The sequence below is a fragment of the Myxine glutinosa genome, chromosome 8 (assembly GCF_964187855.1).
Source record: "Myxine glutinosa chromosome 8, kmMyxGlut1.1, whole genome shotgun sequence".
Taxonomy (NCBI): domain Eukaryota; kingdom Metazoa; phylum Chordata; class Myxini; order Myxiniformes; family Myxinidae; genus Myxine; species Myxine glutinosa.
The window spans coordinates 72,317,355-72,332,718 of record NC_136268.1 but is presented as its reverse complement, the minus strand read 5'-3'; the positions used below and the strand labels follow the sequence as shown (position 1 = coordinate 72,332,718).

Sequence of the window (15,364 nt, the reverse complement as noted above, 5' to 3'; positions counted from 1 at the left end):
CTCCCACCTCCCCCCAAGCCCTCTCCCTCGCACAGTTCTCTCGATATCCCTGCTCTCAAATGTTGTGTTTGTGTCCTTCCCACTCTCTCCCCATCTTGACTACTGCTCCCCTTATTTTTTGTTTTATGTGTCGCTTTGACTTTTTGTGTGATTAATGTTCGCTCTTTCACGAGCCTTGATCTTGTATACAAAAAAAAAAGAAGAAAAAATTAGGAGCTACTGCACAATGATGTTACACAAAAGCCAGACTGAAAAAGAATGAGAACAGGAACTTTTATTCATAAATAATCAAGGCTTGTGGAAGATCTAGGAGTTGTACTGTATTTAACTTGGACGCTGATTGTGTTTCTTTGTGGAGTATTGAATTGAAACATTGAAACATTGAGTATTGAAACATTGTGATTGAAAAATGGCCTCTAAAGGTGGTTACTGATTGTGTGTTTCAGTGTGTACCACGTGGTTGTAATGGAGGAGCAGCAGGCATCAGGACGTAGGCGGCGTAAAGCAAGCAGCAGCCAAGCTTGCTTCGTGCTTCCTCTTAGTTATCAGGAGGCACAAGACCGGGTTTCATTCTACTACTTTGCTGCGCAGTTAACTCCAGCCGCCCTTGCCTCGGAGCGCCATTTCACAGTGGGGGACAACCAGACCTACGGGCGTTTTTGGAATGCACCCCTTGCAGCCAATAAGGTGTACAGCATATTCTACCAAGTGCAAAGTCGTGTGGAGAAGGTGGGTATCACAAACTGTCCTTGAAATGTCTTTTGACAGTCCATTTGAGAATGAATCAAAGAAATTGACCTTTGGCTTCGAATGTTCACTTCATTGTGATGTTCTCGTGTAGGGTTGAGCCTATTCTTTGTTCTATCCCTTTTTCTTTTTCCTTTTTTCCCCTTGCAACAACTTGGCCACAATTCTTCCAATCAATGGACCATTATCATCAAATTGCCCCTAATCCAAAGCAATTTTCTATAGGAAGCGAGGACATAGAGGGAGAAGTGATTTCGATTTTTTTTTAGATGGAAGATAATAAAAACAAAAATGACAAGATATTTTTGGTGAAGAAATTATATGTTTTGAATTTTTTTATTCATTATTTGTAACTGGCAGTACCTTCATCGTCTGATAAGTCTTCCGTTGAATTTACTTGTTTTGTTTTCTTGTTTCAATTTGCTACCACTCGTGAAAGCGTTTCATCCTCCAAGCAGGAGATAGTGTAACAAATACAGAAGGACTATTGCGCTGCATTGCATTGAGAATGGTGCCATTCGGGCAGGGAATGGCATCCTTCACAGCATGCATTGCAAATACACACCCCTGAACTAGCTTTGTGATAAACCCGTTTATAATTTGGTAAAATGATTTTAAGAAAGGCTGTAAGTCTGTCATGTCTCTTCCAAGAGCACGTTTACCCAGGATGTAAAACGCAACTGCATTTATATTAACGTTCTCGTTCATCTGGCTAGTGTCCGAATTCTATAGCTGGTAGGCACATCCCATTTCATTCGCAAATGTACTGCACCAGATCTTTCATGCCCAAACTCTTCAAAGCAGTGCAAATAAACATTCCAAGTGTAACATATTGAGAACTTGCAATAATTACCATAATAATTTTTTTAAGGTTTCACTTCATATGATGTTTTCAACATTTCATCATTTTTATTCCAAATTTGGTGTATGATTTGATTGATCAGTTGTGCACGGTTTGAAAATCAGCTCATGTGGTTTTATATCAGTAAGGTGAAGGAATTATTGATTTAATTGATTGCATGGATAGGGTTAAGGCCTTCGTGAATGCTTGATCGAGCCTTTTTCGGATGATTTTCTGACAGTTGTATGGTTTCATCCACCGTTAACTGCACTGCCAAGCAAAAGAAAGTCTGGAAATGAATGTAAAAAACAAAACAAAAACTAAAGCTATATATATTGTTACGGACCGCGGATAAGATGTTGGTTTTGCCGAGCGGAGGCCCCGCGGCCCTAACAGTTACCCCGACTAACCCGATTCCCGAACGTTGGCCGGATCGCGCCACAGATATTCAATATGGAAAAGACAAAAGTGACACGGATGTGAAGAAGAAGAAGACAAAAAGGTGGGCAATACTACTAAATTTATTCCTATTATTTACACGCTCAAAAGTAACCAAGGAAGAAGGAAAGATAAGAAAATAATTTACAGAAGATATTAGACACAGTGCAACGCTAGCTTATACAAACTTAATTAACCCAAGGACAGAACAAACAAAACAAACTCACGTACACAAGAAGGATGGAAAGGCAGGAGGTGGATGGCTGGAGGGAAAGGAAGTTCCAAGGATGCTGCAGCACGATCGGCGCGTTTGGCAGCCGCCGTTCCTTCGCGGCCCCGCTCAAAACTGCCGTCCAGGCCCCAAGCTGCGGTTATTGAAGCTGCTGTTGTTGAAGCTGCTGTGTTGCTGCGTGGACGTCGCGTGCTTTCTCCAGGACTCGTCTGACTCGTCTGGTCCAACCACTCAACTCAACAACACGCACGTCTCCCTGTCCAACTCCTCCAGGCTTCTTGCTGTTAACTCCCTTTTTTGGTCCAACTTTGGCGAGCAAGGCGACGAATAGCAGGCTTTGTGCTTCCCTGGATATCCTTTGGCAGTACCTTGCGCGCGCGCTTTTATAGCGCCTCCGGCGATCAAGCCGCCGGCCTTTAGGACACGCCCATCGGTCAGCTCGCCTGGGCCCTGATTGGTGGGCACAGGCCTTCTGACCCCGAGCTGAACACATGCTTAATGGCGGCTATTGGGGTGAAATCAGCAACCCACCGCTGTAACAAGCCTGTGCCCCGTGCAGTTGGCAATGGAGGCTTGGAGGGGATGTAATTGGCAATCGAGGCTTGGCAATGAAAGTTTTTGGGAGTGGGAATGGGGAATGAAGGGAATCTACTCTATTTCACTTGGTGCAATGGAGTGTCATCTTAATGGAAGACAAGGCCTTACCCTAATACACATAATAAAGATATAACTATCAACCAGGGGGAAATCTATGATTGGCTGACGTGATTGTTTATGACCTAATTATGGGACGCCCTTTGACCTTTATACATAACTGGAGTAAGGAGGGTCCAGAATAAAGCAATATTTCACAACAATTTACAATACAATACAACACAATAAAAAAATACAATCCTCATATCCGCAACAATATATATATATTGTTATGAATTTGGATAGTGATATATAGAGCCAGGTAGATCTGAATAGGTAATATGCTTCGACTGTCGCGATAGGGAATATACCTGTAATAAGTTCTATTTTTAGTCCAGTTTGTCGGTATAAGCTGTATTTGTGTCCCTGCCGTGAGGGGGGTGGGGGGGGGGGTGGGCTCCCTCGTTCCCTTGTGCCTGGTTTCCCCCCTGTCGCCAAACCTTTGTCCCTTATGGCAACGCATTCTCATATAAACACTTAGATAGGTCCTTAGTGCACAACAGTAATTAAATTCCCCTCCCTTACAATAAGACTGTGGAAGACAAGCAGGCAGCGGCCGCGTACAACACCGGCGTGGGCGTCAGACATCGAGCAAGGCTGGGAGCCACGCCAGGAGGACTGTTGATTGGCCAGGGGGAGGGACGAGCAACACCACAGAGTGGGAAGCACTTGGCCAATGACAGGGCACCAGCACAACAGAACCTTCGAGAGGTCGAGAGACGAGGCGCTAGTTGGGGCAGAGCAAGAATTGACGTCACACGCAAGGTGACAAAAGGGCTCGCTGGACGACATCTTAGCCTCTCTTCGCGTTGGACCCCCTTCGAGTTTGAAATCGTCATTCGCCCTTCTTTTTGCCTCTGCACTCGACGACATTTTCTCTCTTGGTCTCTTCCATTTCCCTTGCTGGGATTGGAGTGGTGCTCAGCTCTTCATGGTGTTTTTGGTGCTGGGAGCGGGCGTTGGTGCGGTGTGTGGTGCTAGGTGCTCGGAGCTTTGAGCGGCGCTTTCGGTGCTGTGAGCGAACGGACCTCGTGTGCGACCGACGAGGAGTTTGGACTTGGAGTGAGGCGTGCCATGGAGCGGACGAGGCTGGGGCGAGCGGGTTGGCTCGGGGCCTGGCAGAGCGTGGGAGAAGCGGATGGAGGGTATCTTCACGCCAGAGCTCAGAGCCGCGTTGGACGGCGGACACGACTACTGACAGATAAGGCCGCACCCCACAGAACACTACACGATGGGACAGTTATTTTATTAATTCATTTCCCTCTGTCTCGTATTTGGAAGACGGTGTGTGGGATCCCGATTTAGGACAATTATTTATCTTCAGTCGCGTTCCATTGTTCTCGGGTTCCGTCAAAAATATATCATTATTTTTGTACATTTTACCTCCCATGTTCGTTGAGTTACTTTCTCCTCCAGGATCGGAGCTGCAGTCGGTTCTCTAGAGGTAAGCGCTTGCCGCCTCTTCTTCTTCATTCTTTCGCCCGTGCTTTTATAGCCGAATCCGTGTTTGATCGTCACCTCCATTAAAGCCGTTTGAGCCATCCACGAGCCCTGGTATTAACCTTGAGGGATTCGCGCGACAATATATATGTGTGTGTGTGTGTGTGTGTATGTGTGTGTGTGTGTGTGTGTGCGTGCGTGCGTGCGTGCGTGTGTGTGTGTGTGTGTGTGTGTGTGTGTGTGTGTGTGTGTGTGTGTATATGTATATATATATATATATATATAGATATATATATATATATATGTGTGTATGTATGTATGTATGTATATATGTATGGAGGAAGACCCTCTCGTGTTCAGGCCGTTGGTGCTCATATTGTTGGCAGTGAGTGCCCCGGAAGCATTGCCGGAAAGAGTGGCAATCATTTGTGTGGGAAAATTGCATGCTCAGTCAAGGTCGCCCATATAACTCAGATGGCAGAGCACTGGTACGGTTTTCCAGAGGACCTGGGTTCGATTCCTGGTCTGGGCATGTAATTTTCCCACATATATAATTTTTTATGTATTTGTATATACATATGTAGAGTATGTAGAGTATATGTATGTATATACATATGTATGTAGAGCCTTGTCCATCCTTTCTTCATGGACATCCCAGACATAGGTGACCACTTTCGTACTCTATACAGCGATCGCTGAAATACTCTCACGAATCGCCTTCTCATTCTTCCGTATGTAGCGAACGATGGATTCGTTGATGCCATAATGCCTGCCAACAGAGGCCGCACTCTCTCCTCTCGAAAGCCGATCAAGCAGCTCCACTTTCTGGCTCAGGCTCATCGCTTTCTTCTGCCTCTTGGTAGTCGACACATCTCTGGCACTGGTCTTGCGCTTGGGTGCCATGATTGAACAATGAGCAGAGCGAGAGTCAAAAACACAGGTCAAAGCAACAGGACCAGAAGAATGATTGAGATCCAGGACACAGTCTGTATATGTAGGAATCCGAGCATTGTGGGTAGCTGCGGGAGGGGTGAATACCCTGGACATTTTTTGTGAATGATGTTATCGGATGATGCCGTATCGAGCCTATCTGCTAATTTCAATAATGGATTTAATGAAGCGTTTGCATTCTATAATTCGCGGGGTTGACATATTTACACAGCAGATGAAACATCCCCCGAAAGCGTTTACATTGTGTAAGATTTCTGATGATGCCTTACTCTAAATTGCAAACTGTAATAGATTTCATGAAGCGTTTTCATTCTATAATTCGCCGGGTGGACTTGTTTACACATCTGGTGGGATATCCCACGAAGCTCTCGCTTTAAAAAAAAAAAAAAAAAAAAAAAAAACGTGAATTTGTGGGACACTTTTCCACGAATAGAGAAACGTTGCATTGTATCACTGCGGAACCGCGAATAGCGGGTTCTGACTGTGTACACACATATATATATATATTGCATAAAGAGATGGAGGAAGCATACATGACAACAAATGGAAGGGTATCGGACAAGACTGCAGGGTAGGGAGGAACATATAGACGTTCCGACATGGGACAAATGGATGTACAGTGCATTCAGAAAGTATTCAGACCCCTTCACTTTTTTCACATTTTGTTATGTTGCAGCCTTATGCTGAAATCATTTAAATTCATTTTTTCCCTCATCAATCTACACTCAATATCCCATAATGACAAAGAGAAAACAGGATTTTAGAAAGTTTTGCAAATTTATTAAAAATAAAAAACTGAAATATCACATTGACATAAGTATTCAGACCCTTTGCTATGACACTTGAAATTTAGCTCATGTGCCTCCCATTTCTCTTGATCATCTTTAAGATGTTTCTACACCTTGATTGGAGTCCACCTGTGGTAAATTCAATTGATTTGACATGATTTGGAAAGGCACACACCTGTCTATATAAGGTCTCACAGCTGACAATGCATATCAGAGCAAAAACCAAGCCATGAGGTCGAAAGAACTGCGTGCAGAGATCAGAGACATGATTGTGTCGAGGCACTGATTTGGGGAAGCCTACAAAAACAATACTGCTGCTTTGAAGGTTCCCAAGAGCACAGTGGCCTCCATAATTCTTAAATGGAAGAAGTTTGGAACAACCAGGACTCTTCCAAGAGCTGACCGCCCGGCCAAACTGAGCAATCGGGGGAGAAGGGCCTTGGTAATAGAGGTGACCAAGAACCCGATGGTCACTCTGGCTGAGCTCCAGAGATCCTGTGTGGAGATGGGAGAAACTTCCAGAAAGACAACCATCATTGCTACACTCCACCGATCTGGGCTTTATGGCAGAGTGGCCAGACGGAAACCTCTCCTCAGTGAAAGACACATGAAAGCCCGCAGAATCTTGTTTCTCACAGTCAGAGTCCTTTAGGTGCTTTTTTGCAAACTCCAAGCGGGCTTATATATAATAGATGGGTGCTTCTTCTTTCGTGTATCATCAGATGGCCAGCTCAGTGTCGTGCAGCCATACCCTCGTCTCTGGTCCTACGTCGAAGAGGCCGGCTTCTGAAGGTGGTCTGTATATGGGGCAAGTGGTAATTATGTGTTCGGCAGTCTGCTCAGGCTCACCGCACTCGCACGCGGCGCTGTCTGCCAGGCCCCACATCTTCAGCGATGATTTGAAGTGGCCGACCCCCGTACGTAGACGGTTCAGCAAGGTCCATTTCAGGCGTGGTAGGTCTTCTCCTACGACGCCTCCTCCTGGGTCCCAGATGTAGCGGTGAATGCGGGTGGGCCCGGCCGTTTCCCACACCTGCTTCCAAGATGCCGCCAGCCATGCACTTCTAGACAGGTCCTCAGGGATAGAACTGAGCATCTCTTGTGCCGCCTTGTTGTAGGGATGGCGGGACTTGAGTCTGCTTGGAGGCGCCACTATCGTTGTGGTGTTGTGCAGGATGTGCCAGTCGTGTTTCTGGGCATTCCTTGCCAGGGCGAGGGTAGCAGCCTCCCATCGGAGGCCGGCCGGGGCGATTCCCGCTAGGACTGGCAGGTGGAATGCCGGGTGCTGAAGATGGGTGCTGAAGGTTATCCATACAAAAAACGACAGAAGGATATGACTGGAAGGTTCAACTGCCTTCACAAACCTCTTGTTGACCCTGAGAAGGTATTCTTACCACCACTTCATTTGAAACTTGGTTTGATGAAGAACTTTGTGAAGGCCATGGATCAAGGTGGTGCTGGCTTCCACTGCTTGCTAATGAAGTTCCAAGGCATTGTATCTGAGGCCAAAGTAAAGGCAGGTGTTTTCAATGGTCCTCAAATTCGTCTTGTACTCACTAATCAGGACTTTATAACGAGACTATCTGAGTTGGAAAGCGTTGCTTGGGATAGCTTTGTGGCTCTTGCTAACAATCACCGTGGAAATTTTCGAGCACCAAATTATGAAGAGCTTGTGGACAAGATGTTGAAGAGTTACCAGGTGCTCGGTGCTCGAATGTCACTCAAGATACATTTCTTCCATTCTCATCTGGACTTCTTTCCACAAAATCTTGGCGATGTCAGTGATGAACATGGAGAAAGGTTTCACCAGGAAATTGCCATCGTGGAGACTCGATATCAAGGCCTATTCAATCCAAACATGATGGCGACTACTGTTGGACTTTACAGCGTGAAAGTGATTGCTCCTACAAACGCAAAAGTAAAGTTCAGAAGCACTTTTAATGTGATGTAAATAAAAACTTAAAGTTCATATTATTTTTTGTGATATTTTATAAATTTCATATTATTTTTGGAGATTTACATTTTTTTATGTGATGTAAATAAAAACTTAAAGTTCATATTATTTTTTGTGATATTTTATAAATTTCATATTATTTTTGGAGATTTACATTTTTTTATGTGATGTAAATAAAAACTTTAAGTTCATATTATTTTTTGTGATATTTTATAAAGTTCATATTATTTTTTGTGATATTTTATGAAGTTCATATTATGTTTGGAGATTTACATTTTTTTATGTCATGTAAATAAAAACTTTAAGTTCATATTATTTTTTGTGACAATAAATAGACTTATTGAGACTTGGTCAAGAAATTCGCATGCTCTAAATATTTTTTTTCCACACTTATGATGTACTACATCAAGGTTATGTGATAGCGAAATTTTAAGGTCAGATTTGGATTTGTGACAACCAAATTAGTTAGAAACAGTTGAAAATATGTCAGAACCAATTTGGCTGTTGACTAGTGTAATTTGTCTGGCAATTTCTGTGATTAACAGCAACCTGTTATATTCTGCTTAAATCGTGTGCTCTTGGTTAGTTAAGTGTCAACACATTTGAAGAGACAATTTATCCACTTGCAAGTACTATGGAAAGATTTTGATTCTAATATCTCAATGATTTCATCTTTCCTCCATGTCATTGAAATTGTTTGTGTGTGTGGTTGAAAACAATTAGCCAAAATGCTGAATAATCAATGATCATTAATGGTTTCATCTTTTTGTAGAACTCCAAGATATCATGCATGAAGCTGGCAAGTCGAGGTGAGATTTTTAATTTTTGAAAATTTTATAACCATTCCAACACTATTGCTTGCAGCTCACCCCCACCCGCCCTCACCCGAACCCCACTCTTTCTGTCCTCGAATTGTCACAGGGATCCATTGCTTTTGACATGATAGCAGCTCAATACAATTCTGACGATGCTTCCTTGTTTAAATAAAAGCAAACAGAAGTTTAAATTTGCAGTCTGTGATGCTTTAACTCTTTGGCCTGGGGAGACTGCCGACGGATCTTGGCCCACGTCTCTGTTTGTGCTTGCAATTGATTTTTTCCTTCTCTGTGCCACTTCTATCTCTGTGTGTCTGTGCTTCCACAGTCTAGCCTAGGCTTTCTAAGTGCTAACTATGCTCTTGGGAATCGGCTCTGAGATTGTGGTAAAGGGGGGCTGCTGATGTTTCTCGCCCTCCCAATGCCGTTTGCTTATGAAACACCATTTGGCTGGAAACTGCATGAGTCTTTAACCAAAGGCTTTAAATGCACCTCACTTTAACTTCAGTTTTGACTATGGAAATGTGAAGCTGCTTTTCTTTTGGGTTTTAGTGAAAGGATCATGCTGGGAATGTCTTTCTCGGGCTTCAAACACTATTCTGTATATTACATCTCAATAATTTCTCGCAGTTTTGCTAGCAGGAAACCACAGGTCACTTGGGCCAAGAGATTCTTTACCCGGTGTCTCGTGAAGCGAGGTCGTTCCTGGGGTGGGGCATCCATGTTGTACCTCAAATCCCTGGCTGCCTAACCAGAGCTCGTTTCTCACCTTAGCCGCCGTTGCATTGAATCAGCTAACCACAACACACATTACGACAGCACGCAAGGGCAACGGAGACTTCCCCGAAACAGGTTAGAACTTCGCCATTGCCCCTTTTTTGAAGCCGTTGTTCATCGCCTTCCCTCCATTAGTTGTTCCTCCATCTATTTCATTGATCACCCAAAGTTTGCTGAAAAAATCCAAAGCGGCTACTCCCTTTCATTCGCAGCTCTGCATCCATCTGAGAAACGATCCTTCAGAATTATCGTTCTTCCTCGGTTACCGCATTGCCTTCCAGCCTCTCCATTGGCCTCGGATCTGATTCCATCGGCTCGACTGTCGTGTGCAGACTTCCCAGCTTGTTCCTTCGTTTTAATCATGCATCCATCTTTCACCATTCCAAATGCTCTGTCCTGTATTTAATCACCCTTATTTTTTTTCTTTCTTTTTGGTGCATGTATTTTGTACCACACCAGCTGCTTCCCCATCCTCACAGCTTGCAAATGGCAATGCTACTTGTGTGGATTAATGATGTAATCACATGTATAGGTGCTCTGCATAGACTTTACTTCAACATTAATGTGAGAAAGACCCAGCTTTGAATTGAGAAGCCTTCCAGGAATGTCAAGGCTACATATTAAATGTTGTTTTTTGCATTGACTTAGAAGTTGCAAAAAATGCGATTTAAAGAGGACAAAGGATGTTTTGATTTTCAAATCAAACTTGCCATTTAATGCATTTGTATTATTATTATTATTATTATTATGATTATGATTATTATTATGATAATTGTTATTATTTTCCTCGAAGCAGGAAATTTTGTATGGTATCCTTACTACTCAAGAGTTTTCTTATTTGTATTTCGGTTTCAGAGGGAGATTGGGAGAGGAACAAGCATAATCCAGGCATAGAATACTCAAGAACAACTTTCAAAAACAAAATAAGTTTTACAACTCGTGAATAGATGTGAAACTCAGTTGGCTGGAGACTTGGCAGTTTCCTCTATTCAAACTGTAGGATTTAATTTTTTTTAAACGACGACTTGCAAAAAGCTATTTTAAAGTCATCATAAAATTAGTCATACACATTAAATGACATTTTGGAAAGGAGGGTTGGGTAAGAGGGAGTTAAAATAATAAAAAAGGAAAAACACCGATTGACCTGAGATAAAAATTATGAGACTTTCTCAGTTTGGTGTGTAAGAATTTAAAATTGTGATGCCACTCAACTAGGCCCTGGAGATTTGGTACTTGATGCTTAGGACTCGACTTGACCTTTGGAAATTTGGATTTGACCCGAGACTCGAACCTTGAGACGCGAGACTCGGTGAACCTTTCCTTTTCATGCACATGCTCCCTTTTTCTCCTCTTTGTTCTCTCTCCCATTTATCTTCCGTTCTTTGGTTTAGTTTGTTTATTTATCATCTCCTCCAACCACCCCTGCGACACCTTTTATTTTATTTTCTTGTTTGTTGTTTCCTTCCTTATTATCCCCCCTTCCTCCCAGTCCTAGTACCTTGACTTTTAACTCTTACACCATGAACCTCTCTTTCATGAATCAAATTGAGTTGTTTCCACCTCCACTTGCACTTGATCCTTCACATGAATCTGGTGCACACACCTCTGACTTACTGCCACCCTATATCAACCGTCAACCTTATCCGCCTCTCTTTTTTCCTCTGGCAAAGGGTTAATACCTGAAACAGCTTGAAACAGCTTCTTCTTTCTTCCCACGGCGGTTAACATACTTCCATCAATGTTCTGGTGATTCCATCCATTATTCGACCTATTCCTCAACGCAGATTGATGCTAGCCTTCATGATTAAGTCTAGTTTTCCATTAAGCCCCATCTATAGACTTTAAAACCCTACAATATCTTTCAAATTAAATAGTACAGCCCAAGGAAAATACACATTATTGTTCCCGTGAAATAATACAAACATGATAATTCCTCATCATTCCTTGTTTGCAAACCTTCCGTTCCAAAACAGACATTGAAAACGTCTCTTTTTAGTATGTTTGTTTTTAATTACCTTGATAATATAAAGGTTCGTTTTGGTTTAACCTTAACGAATCTGGACTTCTTATTATAATTATTGAGTCTTTTCCACATGAATAAAATAAAAGTAGTTTCACAGCATTGGGGAATTTACAGGTGTAATACAATTCAAAATGTGTCATTCTTTCAAAATTGCTTTTGAAGCATGCATGCATTGTACATTTTAAAATGAGTACAAGGAAGGAATATGACTTAGCCATAGCCTAATTCTGAAGGTTTTGTGAGCAAAGGTATCATTAATGAAGGTGTTGTGGATTTTTCTAACCCCTCTGACATTTCTCATCATTGTAGTGACACGGAACGCTGAGGGCCCCAGCACAGAGCTGCAAAGTGGGAACACGATGCGAGTTGCAGGCGTCATCGCGGGCATTCTAGCCGTTATCCTCCTCCTCCTTGCATGCATCCTCTACGTAAAGCGCAGGTGGGAGACTACCCCAACCCCCCTTTTTGTTTTTGTTTTGACATTTGCATCGACAAACTAATGAAACAATGTCAAAGTCAATGCTATTTAAGAGATGGTCCCTATTTCCAAGTCTAAGGTGATCTCTCAGAACAAGTGGTCTTTTATTTGAGGGACACCATACATGGAGGAAATACAACAATTGGTATCATTAGGCACTTGTATTTAGTCTCGCATCAAAACAAACGACTTAATCCTCCAGGAAGATGGTGTCTTTGATAGTAAGTATCTGTCATTCATTTTACTTATCTCAAACTACCGGGCAAGCATTTTTCCGAAACCTGTGGTCATGAAATTGACCAAATTTAGTGGTCCCTGGTCCTAGCTGACCAGATTTCACAGATGTCCGTAACACGTAATTGCTGGTCGCTCTTTTCAGGTGGTATTAAAGGAAAATGCATCTGTGAATTAAGTCGGTGGTTGGAAATGAAAGTGGTCACTTATTCTGGAGATCTCTCAAGATAGGATCCGCTGTATTTCCACTGTGCTTCAGCTTATGAAGCTGAGAGAAATCCCTCCAGAACCTAACTTTTATATTATGCAAATTTAGCAATTTGGTTTCAGATATTTTTGTTTGTTTATTTATTTTTGTACAGATGGTTGCATCGCCGCATGAATGTTTAAAAATTACATTTGCAAATTAATTTTTCACTCCACTGCATTTTCCGTCCATTTTCTTCTCTTTTCATCAGTATTCCCATTTCACCTACTCCGACAAATTTTCTTGTGATTATCATATAGTAAGAGCCAGAGGTACCGCAGGTAAATCAGTTATTAATGCTACTGTTTAAATGTATGGGCTGGTGAAATGGTCCATTTGATTCTAAAGGTTATGTGACGGCTGAAGTTATGCAGTTATGGAAGGGTTTCTTTGCTGCATCACATCTTTTGACGACTCGACTGCTAAATGTGAATGTAAATATGAGGTACATGCTCAATATTACATGCTTTACCACAAGATAAATACTTGGCCACCTTGAACATGCCACAGAGCCTCATCTGTTTGAATGATTTAAAACAAAACTCATACTTCATTGCTTAATCACACAACATAGCCCCACTTTCATGATTACCATTGGCAGCTTCACTAAAGAGCATTTTAAAAGCTTATTGTTTGTGTCAGTTTTTGTGTGATCCTGGTCTGAAGAGCGTGCTGTTGTCCTGGTGATTCTCGGAAAGGGGTGACACGGTGGTGCTTATTGAAAGGGGCATATTGATGAGAATGTTGACATTTATTTGTACTCATGGGTGTAATGTAAGAATCAAAACCATGAATCCTTACGCAGAACTTTCCTCCTCGATTTTTTTTTCCACCAGCTCAGTGATGAACTGCAGCCCCTCGAACCCCTCCCCCTCCTTCCCCCACCCCTCCTCCATCATCCCCGACCCTCACTGGCTCATCATCTGTTTGTGTAAGGCTCTGGAGCACTTCACTCGAATACAAAGCAGAAGTTTTGCTTTGCCCAGGCACATTAGCTTCACCTAAAATTTCAGAGCAAGCTCTTTCGATGAAACTCAAATTGTTGAAGTCCAAAGAGTTTTAAGTGCATCTATTTATATATTTATACATTACATTCCAGGGAAGCAATTATACCTTGATATTGTTGCGGACACGACTTCGATGTTATGGTGGGCCGAGCGGAATGGCCGCCGTGTTCGCACAAGTTACCCGATTACACTCGAACGTTGACTAAGTCGCGCTATGCTAAATCAATGAAGGAAAGGACACAACGGCTGGGTTAAATGACACGACACCAGGGGTACAGTTCTCAAGACCTCCGGAGGAGGACATAATATGGGATATGCAGAACGTTTAGATTACACTGACAAGAGGTACAGCATAGAAAGGTGGGCACTTAAACACGGTCTTATCTTAGCCCCGACAGACCACAGATAAACGGGACAAGACTGACTCACACAGGGATTGATGGCAGGGGAGGGCGGTAGTCGATGGCTCAAGGTGCACCTTGGCTCAGGGGCAGAATCGACCCGGTCCGGTCCAGAGATGCGGGGGGTATCTCTCAGCGCTAGGAGGTGACGTTCTTTCTCCAAGCTGGGGGCGCATCTCACGTCACCTCCGGTAAGTGGCTGCGTATATCCAGCGGGGAGTGACACGCCCTCGGCTCGTTAGCTCCGCCCCAGATGGAATCGGCCCGCCGCTTCTTATTGGGTGCGGGGGGGTTACCGGGCTCCGCCCTTGACGAGGAGCTGACAGTCAGCCCCTTCGTGGTAACCCCGTCGGAGCACATGGGCAATGGCGGCTAACCAAGCCGGAGTGAGGACGCCCACTCCCCGCACCGCCGCCGCGCCCCCCCCCGCTGTGGTTGTAGTTGTTGTTGTTGTTGTAGTTCCATGAGATGATGGGAGGATGCGGAGATGAGGTTGTGGGGAGGTATTGGGAGGTCCTAAACTTACTACTGGTGCCATACAATCACATTCTGGTGCAACGAAGAGTCAGAATTAATGGAAACGAGTCCTTAACTGACATAGACTAAGAATAACTAGCAAGATGTCCTATAGTTGTCTACGTGAGATGCGGTGAACCTGGGCACGACATTTAATGGGGGAAAAAGGGGAAGGTCGGGGCTACAGAGTGTTGTTTACAGACAATGGGACTAGGGAATGGGGGATTGGGGATAGTTGGGGAGTATTGGGGAAATAGGGGAATATTTACAAGCGGATATGGATGGAGGCCAAATCCCATATCCGCAACATTGCACCCTTCTCTACCTCGGGGCGTCCCGACCCGATAAATTTTTACCTACTTTAGTGTGTCACTCAGATGTAGTTCCCTCTACTATTAACTCTACCCTGAGTGCGACAGTTTTACAGATGTTCACAATTGAGTAAATATGTCCCCCTGCGACGTTGCACCCTTCTCCTCACAGAAACACACCCACAGGATAACCGAATCGCGGAAAGAATTCTCAAACTAAACATACAGCCGGTAGGGAGCATTATTTATACAAGACTACACTGATATTTACACTACGATCCAGGACCTGTTTTTGGAGGAACACATGCAGATGTTATGCATAGAGAGAGCACGCATGCCAGCATCGATACACCAACCCACGAGTGCTCTGTGGCCTTACGGCCTTTAATAATGTGCAGAGCACCCCTTCCAAGCACCAAAAGCACCACCCCATAATGTACAGTCAGCACCATCCGGTGCACCAATAAAGTG

The 15,364-nt window shown here is 43.5% G+C and overlaps 1 protein-coding gene across 4 annotated transcripts in view; it reads left to right on the top strand.

Moving 5' to 3' along the window:
* LOC137415012 (receptor-type tyrosine-protein phosphatase kappa-like) overlaps positions 1 to 15,364 on the top strand; it is a 566,119-nt gene that overhangs the window by 278,996 nt on the left and 271,759 nt on the right. For all 4 annotated transcript variants that reach the window (XM_078783392.1, XM_078783391.1, XM_078783393.1 and 1 more), the window contains exons 12-14: positions 447 to 729; positions 8,857 to 8,893; positions 12,009 to 12,138. In XM_078783392.1, the coding sequence (XP_078639518.1) occupies positions 447 to 729; positions 8,857 to 8,893; positions 12,009 to 12,138 (450 nt within the window). The remainder of the gene's footprint in view (positions 1 to 446; positions 730 to 8,856; positions 8,894 to 12,008; positions 12,139 to 15,364) is intronic.